The 20,940-nt window shown below is 36.9% G+C and overlaps 1 protein-coding gene across 1 annotated transcript in view; it reads right to left on the reverse strand.

Moving 5' to 3' along the window:
• SCML2 (Scm polycomb group protein like 2) overlaps nucleotides 1-20,940 on the reverse strand; it is a 98,725-nt gene that overhangs the window by 58,807 nt on the left and 18,978 nt on the right. The window contains exons 2-6 of the mRNA XM_006041957.3: nucleotides 17,465-17,510; nucleotides 15,098-15,166; nucleotides 8,260-8,330; nucleotides 7,196-7,430; nucleotides 3,749-3,837 (exon numbers count right to left, since the gene is read on the reverse strand). Coding sequence (XP_006042019.1) covers nucleotides 3,749-3,837; nucleotides 7,196-7,430; nucleotides 8,260-8,330; nucleotides 15,098-15,166; nucleotides 17,465-17,486 — 486 coding nt within the window. The 5' untranslated portion in view covers nucleotides 17,487-17,510. The remainder of the gene's footprint in view (nucleotides 1-3,748; nucleotides 3,838-7,195; nucleotides 7,431-8,259; nucleotides 8,331-15,097; nucleotides 15,167-17,464; nucleotides 17,511-20,940) is intronic.

Raw genomic sequence — 20,940 nt, forward strand, 5'->3', positions numbered from 1 at the left:
TTCTCCCCAACCACAGAGTAAGCTCTCTGCCTTGGTGGTGGAATATAGTAGACTTTCAGTCTATGTATGAATCCTCCCCTCTAGCCTTTGTCAGTTTCCCATTTCAGAGTAAACTGAGGCCATTAGGAATGAACTCTAACAATACTCTGCCTTCACGATTATAAACTTCACTCTATCTGAGGACACTTTTCAGTTGGTCTTCAGTTCTTGCTAATGTAACTGATGAACTTCCTCTATAAAATAGTCAAGAATCCGCTTTCCTTTTAACTGACCTCTACTAAGTTCCTGATATGGGTACTTATATATTATAAAGGTGAGTGGATATTTCTCAAGGTTCTAAACTTGACACTCTTCTCTCCTTCTCTGTATTGCCTTTGAACTGGCTCATTCACACTTAAGGCTTCTATCACTACCATTTGAGCTAAAAAATCCCAAATCCATGTACCCAAGCCAAATCTTATTTCTAAATTCTAAATATTTTATGTCAATGTCTGGTGGTAGTCATTCCTCCTCAAACTTGCCAGAGGCACTTTTCAACATATCAAAATCTAAACCCATCTTCTCCCTAAGTATTCACCTTCCTGTACTTCTCATTCTTTCTTCATTCATTGAACAAATAAGTATGTACCAGGACCTAGGATAGGCAATGAGAATACAAAGTCATATTAACTTCTCAAAAGGAACTATAGTCTAGGAAGCAAGAGAGTGAAAATAATAATATAATCCAATATCTACAAAGACTGACATATGCACAAAGTGCTACAGAAGTATAAGAATAGAGAGTTGAAATTAGGGAAGGTATCTTGGAGGATTTAATGCCTAAGATGAATGTTACAAGAAAAATAGGAGCAAACCATAGATAGATAACCAGTCTTTTTAAAAGGGGAACATGGTATGGACAGGCTATTACAAACAATTTAGAACATAAGATCCAAAGCAAGAAGTGGCGACTGTAAACCAGATCACAGGGTACCTTAAAGGCCATATTAACAAACATACTTCATCCTGAATGCAAATGGGAACTTCAAAGGAGTTTTAAGTATGGAATAATGAAGCATGGCTTCTGTATCAGATATTTCTAGCATTGTATGTAAGGGTGTTAGAGGCAGTTACAAAGCTAGTTGAATAGTCCAGACAAGAGAAAAGCCTGCAGGAGTGGTAATAAGTATGAAGAAGAGACACAACAAAGATAATTAGCAAGCTAAGTAGGTGGGCCTTCCTAATTAATTGGCTATCCAGAGCGCAGGGTCAAGAAGGAGTGAGGACTAGGAGTGGCTCCTAGTCAAGTTTCAAGCTTGGCTGAAAAGGGCACCGCACAAGTAAGTAAGAGTAAGAAAAGAAATCCAATAGAAAAACAGGCAAAGGCTATAATCAGTCAATTCACAGAAAAATAAAAGGCCATTAAAGATATTTTGAAAATTCCATTTCACTGGTAATTACTTCCATACAAATTACAATGTGATACCATTACCATCCCCACCTCCAAAAAAGATTCACCAAATTTTAAAAGATGGATAATATTCAATGCTAGTAAAGGTATGGGAATGTGAATATATCTAAACACTAATAATGGAGAACAGTTTGGAACACCCTTTTTAGGTGCAATTTAACAATATATTTAAACACTACTTGAAGGACATTGGAATTCTACTTCTATTAATAAAAGTGTAGCCATTCATACTTATATAAAAAGTTCTATACAAGAATGTCCACTGTAGATGATTTAAACACAATATGGAGACAACCTAAACATTAATCCTTAGGGAGAGTGAGATTAAATCAGTTATGGTAATCCATATCACAGAAGAGAGCAATACAACCTAAAATATGTATGAAACAAAATGGAAATTTCCAAAGCATACACACTTTAGGGGAAAAACTAAATCACAGAATACATTCCAATTTACATTTAAGAAATAAAAGTCCATATATGTTTGTAAATGCACAGATAAAGGTCATGAAGAACTATTTGGAGAGAAGAGTAGAATGGAGGAATGGATAGGATAAATGGACGCTCATTTTCCACTTTAGTTAAGGATATAGCTTGATTCCTCCACACACAAAGATAAATTACTTTTATAATTTTAAAAATGAAAAACACAATGTATGTAACATGTGACATGTGACTAGCTGATAAAACAATTCGATAATTAAAATAGATCCAATGGCTTTTCTAAAGCCACAGTCTAAGCTAATAAGTATTTAATAAAGACTATTACAAAACATCTCTTTTGCTATTAACTATTGTCAAATACGCTTTACACAGTGCCCAAAAGGACTCATTCACTTGTGCCCCTTGCTGGTAAGCAAGCCCACTTATAGCATTTCATGCTGCTCAAAGCTGTACTCAAAGAATTTTTCTCTGCAATGTAGAAATCATGTCAATTGACATTTCACATCTTTGTACATTTAATCTTCTTGAAAAAGTTTTAAAACTATAATCAATGTTTACCATTCCTGATACGAATGGCTGTAATAAAATTTAAGTGACTGAAAAAACAATGAGGACAGAATGAGAAATATTTTGACCCATAATTTAACTAAAACTTAGCTTTCATTCACTGTTTCTTAACACAGTGTACTCTCTTTTAACATTTTCTCAAGAGCATAAACTATTTTTGGATTTTTCCCTCTTTGTTATATAACAAGTATTTCCTTATAAAAAAAATTCTTTCTGATGACTGTTTTTAACATTCTTTTACTTCTGCAACCAAATCTGTCCAAATAACTTTCAAGTTTTTTGTCCCATCATTTTCTCCAATATCAAAGAGATGACTAACATTGCAAACTAAGAAGTTTCACTTCTGAAGGTAAATAAAAAATAATAACAAACATCTGCTTCCAGTCAAGTACCCATTTGTATCTGAGGTCAAGAAAGAGGTACTAATTCACTTTGACTACTGAGTGATGAAAACTGAGCCTTTTTTATGACTCACTGTTACGGGCTGAACTGTGTCTCACCCCCTATCCCACCAAAATACATATGTTTAATTCCTCATCCAATACCTCAGAATGTGACTGTATTTGGAGACACGGTCTTTAAAGGAATAATTAAGTTAAAATAACGTCATTATGGGGGGTTCTAATATGATCAGTGTCCTAAGAGGAGGAAATCAGGACACAGATATGTAACTAATGTAAAGACTCAAAGAGGAGAAGATGGCTGTCTATAAACCAAAAAGCATGAGAGAGTCAAAGTGAGAAAATAAACTTCTGTTTAAGCCACTGTTATGAAATGAGTTACATCTTTTCAAAATTCATAAACTGAAGCCCTAATTCCCAACGTGAGTATATTTAGAAGCAGGGCCTTTAAGGAGGTAATAAAGGTTAAGTGAGGTCATAAGGGTGGGGCTCCAAGTCCAGGACTTCTTTACAAGAAAAGAAAGGAAAACCAGAGATTGCTCTCCTTCTACCACATGCACAGAGCAGAGGTCATGTGAGGACACAGTTTAGACTATAAGCTGAGAAGAGACACCTCACCAGAAACCAGCCCTGATGACACTTTGATCTTGGACTTCTAGCTTCCAGAAATGTGAAAAAATAAATTTCAGTTATTTTAAGCCACTGAGTCTGTGGTACTTTGCTACAGCAGCCTGAGCAGACTAACACATTTGCCAATCAAGCAGTTTGCAAAGTATTTTCAATACACATTAGAGAAGACAAAGCATTTAAGAATCCCCACTAGATCAATTAAAAAAAAAAAAAACACAGCCCAGTTGATGGAGGCTTTTTATAACATCTTTCTTACCTTCTTAAAGAATGCTTCAGGTGCCATTTCAGATCCAGTCAGTGTTCGCAAGAGGAACATTGGCCAAGACGATGTGTTCATCTGGTACCCTATTTTATAAAATAAAGCAGGTATTTTTTTTAAAAGCTTCTCTGTGATATTATAGCAAGTTGGCATAAAAAACGTTCCATTTACCATTCTTCTCCAAAGAATGACTTTCTTATTGAGGAACGCAGGAAATGGGCTAGAGGAGCAGGTGCACCCTTCAATCAGTGCTACTGCATCCACTGTACTGTTAGACAAGAATGCTACAGTGGGGGTAGAAATTCTGATTTTTAAAAAGCCACTAGCTAGGGTTCACAAACATACACATATATGCTGGGAATGGGCCATAATACTAGGAGAGATCCAATTCAAAACCCAGGAGAGCTTCCATTCCCCACCAACCACCACACATGCAGAGTAGTAAGGCTACAAAAGACTACCAGCCCCTTTTTCCTCAGAGCCTCTGCCTTACTTCCTTTCAGAAAGACAGTTTTCTGTCAAACTCAGTAAATGTACACTTATGATGGTACATTTCACTGTATGTAAATTTTACCTCAAAAGAAAACAAACTGTAAATAAACAGTGAACTCTAGTTAATGATATGCATGCTAAAGTATTTAGGGGAAATGTACTGATGTCAATAACTTATCCTGAATTGCATTTAAAAACATAATTCACTGATGAACTGACAGAAAGGCAAGTAAGCAATAAAGCAAGTATAGTAAAATGATAACGGGTAGAATATAGGTAGTGGGTATTTCTTTCACCTTTTCTGTATGTTTGAATTTTTCATACATTAAGTTGGGAAAAAAGACAGCTCTCACTTTAGCAATCTCTACACACACTAAATGATCTTATATTAGGATTTGTATCAAATGCTATCAAAATAGACTCAACATGTGTATTCTCTAGAGATCTCATCAATTAACGGTGACTATCACAGCATGTGGCATGTGCAGCAGGGAGCAGGAGTCTGCTAGCTTTACTATTTTCTGGGGGCAATCTGTTACATGCAATACTTGCCTGCCTTGATGCCAGAATTGGTTGGTGAGAACTTTGCATGTATCCCTGATGAATACATGCATTAATACAGGGAGGCACATGAATCACATTGCCAATGGGTCCATCAATAGGATAAAATATACAAGAAAGTTCAGACAGAAAGTCATTTTATAATAATGTATCAAAACACCCTTAATCTGACTAGGAAAATAATTGTTGCTGGGGAATTGTAAAGGGTTGTTACACACTCCCTTAAAATAAATCAGTATTACTAGTGATACTTAATATTAAATAGTTACCAGAGCATGGATTCTCCACACTATTGTTAGAATACCGCATGACAATCATTCTCTGGTCCTTATGCCTTTCTCTTAACCTGCATCTTATCCTATTACATGAGGTACCATGACTTTTTTTTAATTTAGCATTTTCCTTAATTCTGAATTGCCTAGAGTCAAACACAGATCAAAGTTCATGTAAAAAACTCAAACACAGCTAAAACTAGTTCATGATATTAGGAAGTCTGGACAGTAGTTACCTTTGGAAAGGAGGAGGATATGACTGGGGATCAGCAGGAATGGGGCTTCTAGGGTGCTGACAATGCTCTCTTTCTTTATCTGGGTGTTGGTGTTTATACATGTTAATTTATAAGCTCGGAGAAGGCAATGGCACCCCACTCCAGTACTCTTGCCTGGAAAATCCCATGGACGGAGGGGCCTGGAAGACTGCAGTCCATGGGGTTGCTGAGGGTCAGACACGACTGAGCAACTTCACTTTCACTTTTCACTTTCATGCATTGGAGAAGGAAATGGCAACCCACTCCAGTGTTCTTGCCTGGAGAATCCCAGGGACGGGGGGAACCTGGTGGGCTGCCATCTATGGGGTCGCACAGAGTCAGACAGGACTGAAGTGACTTAGCATTTATAAGCTGTACACTTTTCTCCATGTATGTTAAAACTTTAAGAAACAATTTTAAATAATAACCTTTAACATTTAAATAAATAAACCTTTTAAAAAGTAAAACTATGTAAGTTGTGTTATATTAAAATGGAAACTAAACTATTCAAAAGCATCTCATAAGCAAATTGGCAAAAATTGTATTTTTTTATTATGTGGTGTCACAATACATACTAATCAGCATGTATTGCTATATATTTCATATTTTTAATTAATAAACTCTAAAAGTAATTTGAAAAAAGAATGATTATAAATTTTTTTTGAATGATTATAAATTTGGCTATGTGTCTGAAATGCTGACAATCACAACAGCTATGTTTCCTTTAAACAAAATACAAACACATACTAGCATACTGTCAATAGAGAAATAAAACCCAAACGAGGAAGCACTAAGCCTCAGATGTATATCTGTTACAGAAGTCTGTATGATTTAAGATATTATAAAAATAAGCAATAAAAAAATGTGAATGTTATGAAGAAAAGGGGAAAAGCAGAAAACACACATATCCTAAACCATCTTCTTGGGAATAACACATACTTGATTAGTTTTTAAAAATACTTTAAACCAAGTTAGTATTAATTAACCATTAGAACAAAGACAATATAAAACGATGTTGCTAGAAAGAAGTTATTATTGTCTTAAATTTTTACAGCATCTTTCACTAGTTGGAGACAAAAAAATTAATTGTCTCACTGTGCATTATAATACAGCATTTTCATTTTTAGCATTGTAAAAAAGAAACAAAAACCAATACCCACCATTCACTCAGAATGTGTAAGTAATAAACTAAATACTTATATTCTACAGAATACCATGGTACACCAAAGTATTAAAACAGAAAAATTTTTGCACAAAATTAGGGTCACGTACTTTGTTTCTTTTAAAAACTTGGTCAAAATCAAGAATTTTATATTAAAAACCTTTGCTAAAGAGTTCCATCAATCTCTTCCTTTACAAAGACCTAAAGGTACTGATTCCTACCCCTTTCACTATGATTTCTTCCCACACAACAGGTGTAATGAAATTCCCAAGCCTGACACTGGAGTTCCAATGTAAAATCATCTCCATCTCCTTCTGCCGTGCTAATCCCCATAACAAAAAGGATGAATGGCTCATTAGACAATACTGAGGGAGGAAGTGACTCATATCAAATGCTACAAACTTCTCCCCCAGAAGGGTTTCTGAATCTGCATGTGTAATCTGCTTTTGACATTTCAAGTTTTAAGGCAGAATGAGTCTTGCTATGGAGTGGGGAACCTTTAGCCACACATATGCCAAATATGTACTTAAATGAAACTCTATAACATATGGTACTGAGTTACTTTCTCAAACCTTCTCCACAGTAACCACCGTCTGTTTGCCAGAATGCCCAGGAGAAGAGATTTTTAAAAGGTCAGTTAAAATTATTTCTACTGAATATTACATTACCAAGAATATGTTGTTTTAAAACTGTTTATCCTTACCCAGTGGAGGCTGAAGTAAGTCCCCTTCCTTTTCACATGTCCCAACAGGCTGTATGTCTGGAGAATCAACAAGCCGCCAAAAGTCATTTTGGTTATCACTACCATCCAATCTTAAACGGAGCCTGGCACCTGTAACTCCAACAACTGTAGCAATACATACTGAAGTCGTATTGCGAGGGTCATGGGCTTCCAACTTCATGCCAACTTTGAAGTCATTAGCTGGCGGAATCTTAGACTATATACATAAACACATACAAATAAAATTCTGTTAAAACTCTTTAAGTGTAGGAAAATCAAACGATCAGTTATGTTACCAGAATACACGAGGAACATTTTAAGTAACAGTTGCAACAGTTGGTGAACAAAATGAGAGCTGTAAGGGTTAAGAAAAAGATCTCCAAATTCTCTCCTTGGCTTGACACACAGCCTGACATGGTTGCCCACTGCTTGTCACTCATCTGCCCACTTCCAGGCAAACCAAATACAACCTCTAAAATGCATCCTGAGTGTCTTTCTAATATAAGAATTTGATTAGGCCTTTCCTCTTAAAGTAAGCCAAAAGGCAGCTTTCCACTGCCTAATGTAAAGTCCAAACACTCAGTATAGTTTAAAAGCCACCACACTTTAACCTCACTCCCATACTATCACCTCTATCTACTTAGTGCTCCAGCCACCCATACCATCCCTCAACACTCAGGTTCTTTTACGCCCATGTCTCTTTCCTTTGGATGTTCTCTCTGCCTGGAATATCCTTCCCCTCATTACAACTACCTCAGATAGGACCTCTTCCGTGAGCCCTTTCCAGTATAGTTATCACACTTTTTTATCATTAATTATTTACATGGCTGTCTTTCCCTCCAGATGGGCAGTCATAAGAGCTTAGTATATCTGACATAAAGTAAATTCTTAATCAATGAATGCAAAGAGACCATCTGGTTCTTAAGCAGCACTGCCACAATCCCACAATCGCTTCACACTAATAGAACCTAATAACAGATTCCCTTCAACAAGTTAATAGTTTACAAAAATAAACATAACATGGTATCTACAGAATTTTGGCATACCTGTCTGAAATACTCTGAAGGAGCACTTAAAGATCCAGTCTCTTCCAAGTATTTTTCCCATTGAAAATGATCTGGAAAAAAACATGCAAAAATAGGTGGGTTTTTTGGTTTATTTTTGGGCCCTGCCATAGCTTATGGGATCTTAGTTCCCCAATCAGAGAGCAAACACAGGCCCATGTCAGTGAAAGTTATCAAGTCTTAACCACTGGATTGCCAGAGAATTTTCAGGGTTTTTTAAAACATATATAATATGTATACTAACTTTCAGGAATAAAATGGATTTTAGTTCCATATCTCTTTAAAGAAATACTTCTCAAAGGACAGATTCAAACTTCCTCATTTGACTACCAGCATGGAAATAAAAAATAAGACCATTTCCTGATAATAATGGTTCTGAAATAAATGATAATCCAGATCTTCCTGATGTAATGAGGACTGCATCACAGTGATTCTAAAAACGTGAACTCTAGAAACAACTAAAGAACTTTTTATAGAGTAATAGCAAATTCTACTCATATGTCTCTAATACAAATTTACTCAAAATATGTCTTTATCATTTCATCCCATTACTCTGAAACTGTTTCTTTGTTTTTTACAGGGATCTAAAGGTGTGTGGCATAGCAGAAATAAAGCATTAATTTATGGAAAGAAAAACTCTGAGAACCAGCGTTGTTTCTCAACTGACTATTAGATCTCCATCCAGGGTGTCAAGAATATGGTGGCAGAATAAAGCAGAAACCACTCATCAGTGCAATGACTAACACAGATTGTTGTAATGATCTATATTTTCTGCAAACTCCTTCTGTTCTTTCTCTCACTTAGTCTTGATGACATAGGTCAGAAGGCAGTACACTTTTCCCAGACACTTCAATTCACTGTCAGTCACAATGCCCTGAAAGACTTGACAGCAGTATTAAAGGTACTATTAACTCACATAAACTTTAATTCTCATCAAACATGAGGGGTTTTTTTTCTATACTCCCTGTTTAATCTCTTTACTATAAAAATATTAGGGTTTCAAAGTTCCCTCCCTAGGGGAATCTGCGTTGCTAGCCCCTTAAACATTCTTCATAGGCTGTAACAGTTCCACTTACACACACACACATTCACACACTGCTGATAAATGTTTAACAGCCAGCTTTCCAGAAAATACAAACAAAAAGCCTGACTGGAACTGTTAGTGTTTGCATATTTCTGTGATGTAAATACCACCACCACAGCTGATTGCAAGATGCCAAGGTAAAGTTACCAACCACACAGTTAGGAAGAAATGTGAGCTGATGTGAAATGTGAGCAAGATTCGGAGTATCGCTGTTGCATGAAATTATGCATTTAATATGTGTGCATACATATGGTATTAAGCATGTCATTTCCTAACACTGCATATACCCTTTTAGAGATTTTTCCACTTTAAAAAAATACTGGGTTTAATTCTGCTTCCAGATCATGGAAAGCAAGCACTACCACAGTGCTGAAGAGCATGCGGCAAAATGTCAAGAACACAGGCTCCTGACATGAAAATGCTATCTTTCAGTCTAACTCTGCCTTTTACTAGCCAGTGACCCTGAGCAAGTCACTTCATTTTCTCGGCCTCAGTTCCTTTATCTATGAAATGAGGAAAGTAATATGTATGGTTATAAGGTATTTTTGAGAACTAACTGAAGTAGTATGCATATAAATAACTTGATAAATACATACTATTCAGTGAAATAAAGATGACATAAAACTAAATGTCATCCATTGGATCACTGAAAAAGCAAGAGAGTTCCAGAAAAACATCCACTTCTGCTTTATTGACTATGCCAAAGCCTTTGCTGTGTGCATCACAACAAACTGTGGAAAATTCTTCAAGAGATGGAATACCTGACCACTTTACCTGCCTCCTGAGAAATCTGTATGCAGGTCAAGAAGCAACAGTTAGAACCAGACATGGAACAACAGACTAGTTCCAAATAGGGAAAGTAATATGTCAAGATGTATATTGTCACCCTGCTTAGTTAACTTATATGCAGAGTACATCATGTGAAATGCTGAGCTGGATGAAGCACAAGCTGGAATCAAGATTGCCGGGGGAAATATCAAAAACCTCAGATATGAAGATGATACCACCCTTATGGCAGAAAGCGAAAAACTAAAGAGCCTCCTGATGAAAGTGAAAGAGGAGAGTGAAAAAGTTGGCTTAAAACTCAACATTCAAAAACTAAGATCATGGCATCCAGTCCCATCACTTCATGGCAAATAGATGAGGAAATAATGGAAAAAGTGAGACTTTATTTCTTTGGGCTCCAAAATCACTGCAGATGGTGACTGCAGCCATGAAATTAAAAATCGCTTGCTCCTTGGAAGAAAAGCTATGACCAAACTAAACAGCATATTAAAAAGCAGAGACATTACTTTGCCAACAAAGGTCCATCTAGTCAAAGCTACAGTTTTTCAAGCAGTCATGTATGGATGTGAAAGTTGGACTCTAAAGAAAGCTGAGCACCAAAGAACTGATGCCTTTGAACTGTGGTGTTGGAGAAGACTCTTGAGTGTCCCTTGGACAGCAAGGAGATCCAACCAGTCCATCCCAAAGGAAATCAGTCCTGAATATTCATTGGAAGGATTGATGCTGAAGCTGAAACTCCAATACTTTGGCCACTTGATGCAAAGAACTGACTCATTTGAAAAGACCCTGATGCTGGGAAAGACTGAAGGTGAGAGGAAAAGGGGACTACAGAGGATGCGATGGTTGGATGGCATCACTGATGCAATGGATGCGAGTCTGAGCAAGCTCCAGGAGGTGGTGATGGACAAGGAAGCCTGGTAGGCTGCAATCCATGGGGTTGCAAAGAGTAGGACATGACTGAGCAACTGAACTGAACTGAAATGTCATAGTTGTGCCTAAACTTAAGAATACTGGATAGCTATATTAAAAGTGAAAACTGAGATCCATGGCTCCAAAATTTAACTGACCAGGTTACTTCAGTGACCTCCTAAGCACTAACCTGACAATCAAGAGACCCAAGGTTCTAAATGAAGCTCTACCACCATATGATCTTGGAGAGCATTAAAAAAAAGAAGAAGAAAACAAAACATGAATGGGGTAAAAAAATCTGACTAGGATGTCACTAAAGAGCCACCATACTGGGATGAAAGGAGTATAAGTTGGAAATAATAACTGAGAAATCAAAGCCATTTCACAATTAGACCTCAAAGAACTTAAGACTTTTCCACAAACCAGTTATATTTGTAAAATTTTTCAGTGACACTGGAAAATACTTAATTCATCTAAGACAATGTTTAAAATATTCTATCACCATTTGTGTCTTCAGTCGTGTCCGACTCTTTGCAACCCCATGAAACGCAGCACACCAGGCCTCCCTGTCCATCACCAACTCTGGAGTCCACCCAAACCCATGTCCATTGAGTCGGTGATGCCATCCAACCATCTCATCCTCTGTTGTCCCCTTCGCCTTCTGCCCTCAATCTTTCCCAGCATCAGGGTCTTTTCCAATGAGTCAGCTCTTCGCATCACGTGGTCAAAGTACTGGAGTTTCAGCTTCAACATCAGTCCTTCCAATGAACATCCAGGACTGATCTCCTTCAGAATGGACTGGCTGGATCTCCTTGCAGTCCAAGGGACTCTCAAGAGTCTTCTCCAACACCACAGTTCAAAAGCATCAATTCTTCTGCGCTCAGATTTCTTTATAGTCTAATTCTCACATCCATACATGACCACTGGAAAAACCATAGCCTTGACTAGATGGACCTTTGTTGGCAAAGTAATGTCTCTGCTTTTTAACATGCTGTCTAGGTTGGTCATCGGAGAAGGCAATGGCAGCCTACTCCAGTATTCTTGCCTGGAAAATCCCATGGACAGAGGAGCCTGGTAGGCTGCAGTCCACGGGGTTGCTAGGAGTCAGATACGACTGAGCGACTTCACTTTCACTTTTCACTTTCATGCATTGGAGAAGGAAATGGCAAGCCACTCCAGTGTTCTTGCCTGGAGAATCCCAGGGACGGGGGAGCCTGGTGGGCTGCCATCTCTGGGGTCGCACAGAGTCGGACACAACTGAAGCGACTTAGCAGCAGCAGCAGCAGGTTGGTCATAACTTTCCTTCCAAGGAGTAAGGAAGTCTTTTAATTTCATGGCTGCAATCACCATCTGCAGTGATTTTGGAGCCCAGAAAAATAAAGTCAGCCACTGTTTCCACTGCTTCCCCATCTATTTGCCATGAAGTGATGGGACCGGATGCCATGATCTTAGTTTTCTGAATGTTAAGTTTTAAGCCAACTTTTTCATTCTCCTCTTTCACTTTTATCAAGAGGATCTTTAGTTTTTCTTCACTTTCTGCCATAAGGGTAATGTCATCTGCATATCTGAGGTTATTGATATTTCTCCCGGCAATCATGGACTATAATTTGAGCTAGCAAATCCTTTATACCAGTGCTATATAATACAAGTGCTTTCCATTGCATTGCTAGTTAATGTAACCTTTGGAGCCTTAATTTTCTTCTTTGTTCATAAGGCAAAAATTCTTAGTCCACAACACTATTCAGCTTGGATGCCCATATGATGAGAGTCTACCAAAAACAGTGGAAACACACATAGCAAAAGGCTTTACTAATTTAGATTTGATACATCTATAATACCACAGTGAGAATTCCTGACCAAAATAGTTCAGAAAGTAGCAGACAAGCCTGAAGTCCCTATCTCTGCATTTTTATCCTCATTGACAGATTAGCAGCTGGGGGTGGGGGGTGGGGTGGGGGGGTGGGGATTTACTGTTTCAGAAAAGAGCCCTGGGAACTGATAGGCCTTTTCAGGAGACAGATGTACATAATGTGGTGATTTGCTTGTTGCTTGCACATGTCTGTGGTCCTTCTTATTTGATTTGTAATCTATTCTAGTCCATACACTAGCCCAAAGACCTTTTAGCAAAATGAACATAATCTATGAGGCCCCCTATTCTTCTCCAGAGTAAATCAGAATCATAATGTCTTCCACCAGTGCTAGGCTTGGGTTCAGAGGCTATGTAAAGAAAATGAGCAAAGTATTTAGAGCTTAAAGCTTCTCAGCTGAATGATCAGCACCCACTACCTTATAGTATTTACCACAACTATAACTGGACATTTGTTTAATGTCTACCAAAGCTCAAAGCAACTGAACATACACGCATGCAAGCTCAAAGACCGTAGGAATTGTGTTTGTCTTATTCACTACTGGATTCCCACAGAGGGTCACCAGTATCTCCCAGGCACCATAGGAGATACTGCAGATGCAGCAGTTAATAAAACAGAGAAATATCCTGGCTCTCCAGAAGGTGACCTTCTAGTAGCCACTCACTGATTTCTAAAATAAGATGTTAGGGTCAGGACACTGATAAATTTCTGCAAATGTCTGTCAATTTGACTAAGTAATCTCATTTTTAATCAGAGTTTCTCAAGCAGAAAAGTTTGAAAAATTACTAGTTTCAACTTTTAAGAATATATTCTTCAAATTGATTTTCATGAAATTTCCAGAATACGCAAATCTATAGAGATAGAAAGAAGGTAAGTGGTTGCCTAGGGAGAGGCACCATGAGGAAGAGTGACTACTAGCAAGGTACTAGGGTTGCTTTTTAGGGTGATGAAAATATTCTAAAACTGATCATGGTGATGGTTACACAACTGGGAATACACTACTGAGAACCACTGAACTGTACACTTGAAATGGGGAGATTGTATGGTATGTGAATTATATCTCAATAGAACTATTATATTAAAAAATGGAAAGGAATTTGTAAGGATGAGGAAGAGCACTCTAGCCTAACAGCCTCCATTTCCTTGGAGAGTTTTGGGGATTGGAAGGAAGAGCTGAGGAACAAGTAAGGCCAATGAGAAAGAGAACTAAGGAAACACTGAGGACCCAGCTACAGTAATAAAGAATGACTCCACGGGATTACCTCTACAGGCAATCTTTTCGTAGGAACAGAAAGTCATGGATGAACTACTTACTCCAAGAGTGGGGCTGGCAGGGAAGGTACAACAGAAACACAAGGGGCAAGAGGCTTGCCTGGAAATCGCTGGTAAACACACTAAGTTTGCTGTTGTATTTTTTTTTAATTCAGCCTCTTGTCTGCGTATGACTTATTTCCTTATTTTCCATAAGAGCAGGTGCAATGGGTCAGAGTCTTATCTCCTGAATCTCTGATATAGTGCTACAAACATGCTATTAACAATAAAAGCTTAAAACATGAATTAATAACTCAGACAATAAAGTTAACATTTACTGAACATTTACTACCAGCCTAGGCATTATATTAGGTGCTTTACATTCCTTTTCTTTAATTCTAATAGTTCCATGAGTAAGTAGTTATTATCCCTGTGCTACACAGGAGAAAAGAGAGACTAAGAACCTTGAGTAATTTGCCCAAGGTCACAAGGCTAGTAAAAAATGAGGCCAAGATTCTAGAAGAGGTCTGTCAGATCCCCTAAATGCCTAAGCTTTAATCGACTAGACTGTCTTTTGACCATCAAAAAAGACATTCACATTGACTCTACTGTTAGAAAGGTTTTTATTAAAAATTAAATTATTTTAAATTGGTAATACATGGTAATTAATAACTAGATATCTTTACCTTGGCAAAACTGCACTGAAATACATAGTTATCTTTTAACTTAATCTCTCTCTATGTGAAACCAAAGTAAAATTTTCAAAATTAAATACTATCTTTTTGGTCTTTCCTATTGCTTACATTTTATATTTACAAGAGCTTACTATACATAGATTATACCAAAAGCAATAAGAAAAGACTTCATACTAACACTGAGTGAAGAAAAAATATATGTTCTACTGAACTAATTTAAAACCTACCATTTTTCACAGAAGATGTGCCTGATTGAGGAGCTCTCTCTTGATTCTCCTTCTTTTCACCCATTGAGTCTTTAAAAAAAGAAAGAAAATAGTGAGCAATACCAGAAGAAAAGAGCAACAGTTTGAAAGAGTACTTACAAAAACCTAAACTGTATTTTCTAGTAGGAACCAGTTTCAATTTTATAATTAAATCCTCACTTTCTGCATAGGACTTCACTTTCTAATATATAATGTATTTTATAATTTATTTGTTTATTGCATGTCTCATTTCACTCAAATGTAAGCTCCAAAAGGTCAGACATTTTTTCATTTTGTCTCTTATTCACTACTTTTTATCCTCAGTGCCCAAAAAGGACTTGGCACACAGAACATTCTTGAAAATTTGTTAAATAAATGAACAAACCAAAATGAGCTGAGCTGATCCTTACAATATTCAGATTAATGTGTCCCAGCAATAAAGTGCATAGTTTTGAGAATTTAAAACAACAGAGAAGCTAGAATACAATGTAATTCAACGGACTGTTTGTTGTTGTTCAGTCACTTAGTTGTGTCTGACTCTCTGTGACCCCATGGACTGCAGCACACCAGGGTTCCCTGTCCTCCAACAGATTAGGAAAAGTTTTTCTCTGTGCTAGGCTGAGGAGCTCAAACAGGACTGGACCTTGGAACTTCACCAAATCTAAGATATATTTCATCCACATTTATTACAGTATGTATTTCTTAAATGACTCATTGTGATTATTATGCTGAAAAACTAACCACAATCTTCAATGTTATCAAATAAGCAGTCACTCTTAACTTCCCCGTTGTCTTAAATATTTTAAATGTATCTGTTTCAATCAGGACCCAAATAAAGTCCATACAGACAGTGGTAGGTACATTTCTTAAATTTATTTTGATCTGTAGGCTCTTCCTCCTCTGTTTATTTTCCCTTCCTCTAGCAATATTTTTGCTGGTGATATCAGTTCAGACTTTTCCAGTCTGCTACTTCCTCATGATACTGGGTTCTTCTGGTCCTTATAGGTTCTCTAAATTGATACAGCTATTTCAAGCCAGACGAGCTTAACCAGATTCAGGTTTAGCTTTTTTACAAGGAAGAGAGAAAATGACTTCATAGGTGGTGGTGTGTACTTCTCACAGGAGGTTCCTAATATACCTAGTTCTCTTTTTGGGATATGAGCAGCCACATATGACTATTGCCTAGATCCATTAGCTCATCAGTGGTCGCATAATGGAGGTATTCTAATTTTATCATCCTGTCTTTATTAGCCAGAAAACTTCTATAGAGAGAAAACTCCTCTCTTCAACCATTCAGTTGCACTGAGGTAGAGACCACAAAAAGAAGTCACAATCAATGCTTTATTCTTTCTCCTTTATTCTCTAGTTTTCAAAATAATGAATTGTATCCCCACCATTCTCCACAGATGACCAATATGTATTGTTTTGATTTTTAGTATCGTTATGAACCAATGGATTTAATAACATGGTGTGTTTTCATCTAGTGCTGTTTTACCCTTACTGATGCTTGAACTGTCAAGTGACATGCTTCTTAAAGAAGAATATAGGAAGGATGCCAGGCGTACCATTAAAGGTATCAGATCTACTTTCTGGTTATGACTGACTCTTCAAGATATGTGAACACTCAAGAGGGATGTATGGGCTACTTTATATTTAGATAATTTGACTAATATAAAGTAAGTACATATTTATATTTACTAAATAGTTCTACAGTAGTATTTTCTAACAGAGAAGAAAGTGAAATTATAAAGGCCTGGTTCCTGCTCAAGGAAAGCTAAGAATCTAGGTACAGAGACTATACTAAACCAATACACTTGACAAAAACAGAAATAGCAGAGCACAACATTCAGCATGCAGCCAGAGTAAAAGTCATGAGAGAAAGAGAACTTAAACTGGGTCTTGAAGAAGGAACAGGATTCACGACAACAAAAATATGAAGAATATATTATGGGAAAGAAAATACAACTCAAAACAGAGAGTGAAAATGACTGTGACACACTCATGGGACAGTGAGCTGACTTCTCACTAGAGCAGGACAGGATGAAGCATTTTTTTATCATCCTATTTAAGAAAATCTGGACTGTGATTTTGGCTGTCATAGATTGTTATATGACCTGTACACTTAACCTCCCTGAGTGTCAGCTTTCTCACTTATAAAACTAAGAAGGGAAAACAAGATTACCTTTAATAGCTATTCAGTTCTAAAACTCCAATTCTTAGCACCTAAACTAACATCTGCCATTAATTTCATTTTTCAAAAAAGCTTTTTTTTTAAACATTCAGTCCACCAAAAGATACTAATTTCAAATGATTGACTAAAAGTATCATCTTTAGACAAGTAAATCTTACCTTCTTCCACTGTCTGCCCCATGGTATCTCTCTCTGGTGTGCTTTCCTACAAGGAGAAAAATCAATTACTGCCTCCTTTTAACATAATACATTTCTGCAGGGTGGTATTATTAGAAATCAGCTATAATGGGACTACATCAAATTAAAAAGCTTCTGCACAGTGAAAGACACTAAACAAACTGAAAAGGTGACCTACTGAATGGTTAAAAAAAAAACTGCAAATAATATACCCAATAAGGGGTGGATATCCAAAATATACAAGGAACTCAAACAACTTAATATCAAAAAACAAACAAACCGATTAAAAAATGGGCAGAGGATCTGAAAAGATTATTTTTCCAAAGAAGATACACAAACGGCCAATAAGCACATAAAAAGATGTTCAACATCACTAGTTATCAGGGAAATGCAAATCAAAACTTTAATGAGATATCATCTCACAGAACGGCTATTATCAAAAAGACAACAAATAGCAAGTCTTGGTAAGGATGTGGAGAAAAGGGAATCCTTATGCATTGTTGGTGGGAATACAAATTGGTGCAGATACTATGGAAAACAGTATGGAGATTCCTCAGAAAATTAAAAATAGAACTACCACACGATCCAGCAACTGCACTCCTGGGTGTTTATCTAAAGAAAACAAAAACACTATTCAAAAATATATTTGCAACCCCATGCTCACTTGTATTATAAATATTGTAACATTATTTACAATAGCCAAGATATGGAAGCAACCCAAGCATCCATCAGCAAATAAATGGATAAAGACGATGTGGGGTATATATACACAATGGAGCATTACTCAGCCATAAAAAAAAAGAATAAAATCTTGCCATTTGCAACAACATGCATGGACCAGGAGGGTATTATGCTAAATGAAGTATGGCAGACAGAGAAAGACAAATATTGTATGATTTCACTCATATATGGAATCTAAAATAACGTAACAAAACAAGTCATAAAGACAGAAAACAGGTTGTTGCCAGAAGGGAAGGGGTTGGGAGAAAGAAAGCCGAGGGAGATTAAGAGGGACAAATTTCCATTTGCAAAATAAATGAGTCACAGATATGAAATATACAGTGTGGGGAATACAGTCAATAATTATGCAGTATGGAGTGAGCAGGCCCCTGATGGCTCAGACAGTAAAGAGTCTGCCTGCAGTGTGAGAGACCCAGGTTCGATCCCTGTGTTGGGAAGATCCCCTGGAGAAGGAAATGGCAACCCACTTCAATATTCTTGCCTGGAGAATCCCATGGATGGAGGAGCCTAGCAGACTATACAGTCCATGGAGTCGCAAAGAGTCGGACATGACTGAATGACTTCACTTCCACTTTCATCTTTGTATGATATATGATCATGATTATGATCATATATGTATGATATAAGATCATGATTATAAATAGACTTATCCTGGTGATCATTTTCAAATGTACAGATATCTGGAATCACTATGCTGTGTAACAGAAACTAACATAGTGTTGTAGGTCAATACTTTAAAAACAAAGAAACAAACTCAGGAAAAAAGATCAGATTTGTCACCTAGTATAGGGGTTGGGGGAAGAGAAGAGAAATTGGCTGAAGGCAGTCAAAATGCACAAAAAAGATAAATAATGCTAGTTATAAGATAAATAAATGCTAGGGATGCAATGTACCACATGATAAATATGATTGACACTGCTGTATATTACATATGAAAGAGATTAAATCCTAGGAGTTGTCATCATAAGGAAAAATTTGTTTTCTATTTCTTTAATTTTGTACCTTTATGAGATGATGGATGTTCACTAAACTTATTATGATAATCACTTCATGGTGTATGTAAGTCAAATCATGCCACTTTTATCAGTAAAATTGGAAGAAAAAAATAAAGGTTAAAAAAAAAGAAATCAGCTATAGAGTTAGATCATTTTAATCTCTTTCCCTTGAATAAAAATAAGTTCAGTATATTAGTAGTTGCCAGGGGCTGGGGGAAGAGGGGCTCGGGAGTGACTGTTAATGGGTATGGGTGTAAATATGGGTAAGGGGTTTCTTTTTTAAGGTGAGGAAAATGTTACGGAATTATACAGTAGTGACGGTTGTAGAACCTTATGAATACACTAAAAACCACTGAATGGTACACTTTAAAAAGATTAAATTTTATGGTTAAATGAATAAAAAAGAGCAGATGGTAAGCTAGTAGAGTTGAGATTCAAACTAACAACTATCCCAAAAGCTGACTTACGCCCATGTTACCAAGAGGTGGAAGAATTATAACTGTGTTGATGAAACCTGTAAGAAGTGCCAATCTTCTATTTTTTTTTAATTTTATTTTATTATTTAACTTTACAATATTGTATTGGTTTTGCCATATATCAACATGAATCCACCACAGGTATACACGTGTTCCCCATCCTGAACCCTCCTCCTTCCTCCCTCCCCATACCATCCCCCTGGGTCATCCCAGTGCACCAGCCCCAAGCATCCAGTATCGTGCATCAAACCTGAACTGGCAACTCGTTTCATATATGATATTATACATGTTTCAATGCCATTCTCCCAAATCATCCCACCCTCTCCCTCTCTAGATGTCCATCAGCAGATGAATGGATAAGAAAGCTGTGGTACATATACACAATGGAGTATTACTCAGCCATTAAAAGAATACATTTGAATAAGTTCTAATGAGGTGGATGAAACTGGAGCCTATTATACAGAGTGAAGTAAGCCAGAAAGAAAAACACCAATACAGTATACAAAACACATATATATGGAATTTAGAATAATGGTAACAATAACCCTGTATACGAGACAGCAAAAGAGACACTGAAGTATCAATCTTCTAACAAGTTAATTACTTGTTAAAAGGCCTCTGTATTTTGAGCCACTAAATCTTTCATTAATTCAAACTTTTTCTGCATGTCCTTGATATGCCAGGCACTCTACAAAAAAAATAATATACTGTCCTTGACTCTCTAGTCAAAAATAGGCACATGAACAAAACACATTGAGTGTTATAAAAGAAAAAGTACATGAAACATTGACAAAGGGATAGCTACCTCTCACTACTCTGTGTGCCTATAGTCAGAACATGATGATGTACGTAACAGAAGGTAATTTGTTATTTAAAGGAAGCCTATGGGGAATATGTTCTCTAAGCCACCCAGAACATCACCTGCACCTCTAACTCAACAGATTTATACTCAAGCATCACCTCCCCAAAACTTGCTTCTTCTAACATTTTTGTTTCTCTTACTAGCACCACTTTTCCAGGTGCTTGGCCTTAAAACCCCAGCTATGACTAAATGAAGTTCTCTTATTTCACTCACATATTCAATCAGTGGCCAACATGTGCTCTCTCATTTCCCTTTCCCCTGCTATTAACTGGTTTTGTTGTTATTTAGTCACTAAATCCTGTCTGACTCTTTAGTGACCCCACGAACTATAGCCCACCAGGCATGGGATTTCCCAGGCAAGAATACTGGAATGGGTTGCCATTT

The sequence above is a fragment of the Bubalus bubalis genome, chromosome X (genome assembly GCF_019923935.1).
Source record: "Bubalus bubalis isolate 160015118507 breed Murrah chromosome X, NDDB_SH_1, whole genome shotgun sequence".
Classification (NCBI taxonomy): Eukaryota; Metazoa; Chordata; class Mammalia; order Artiodactyla; family Bovidae; genus Bubalus; species Bubalus bubalis.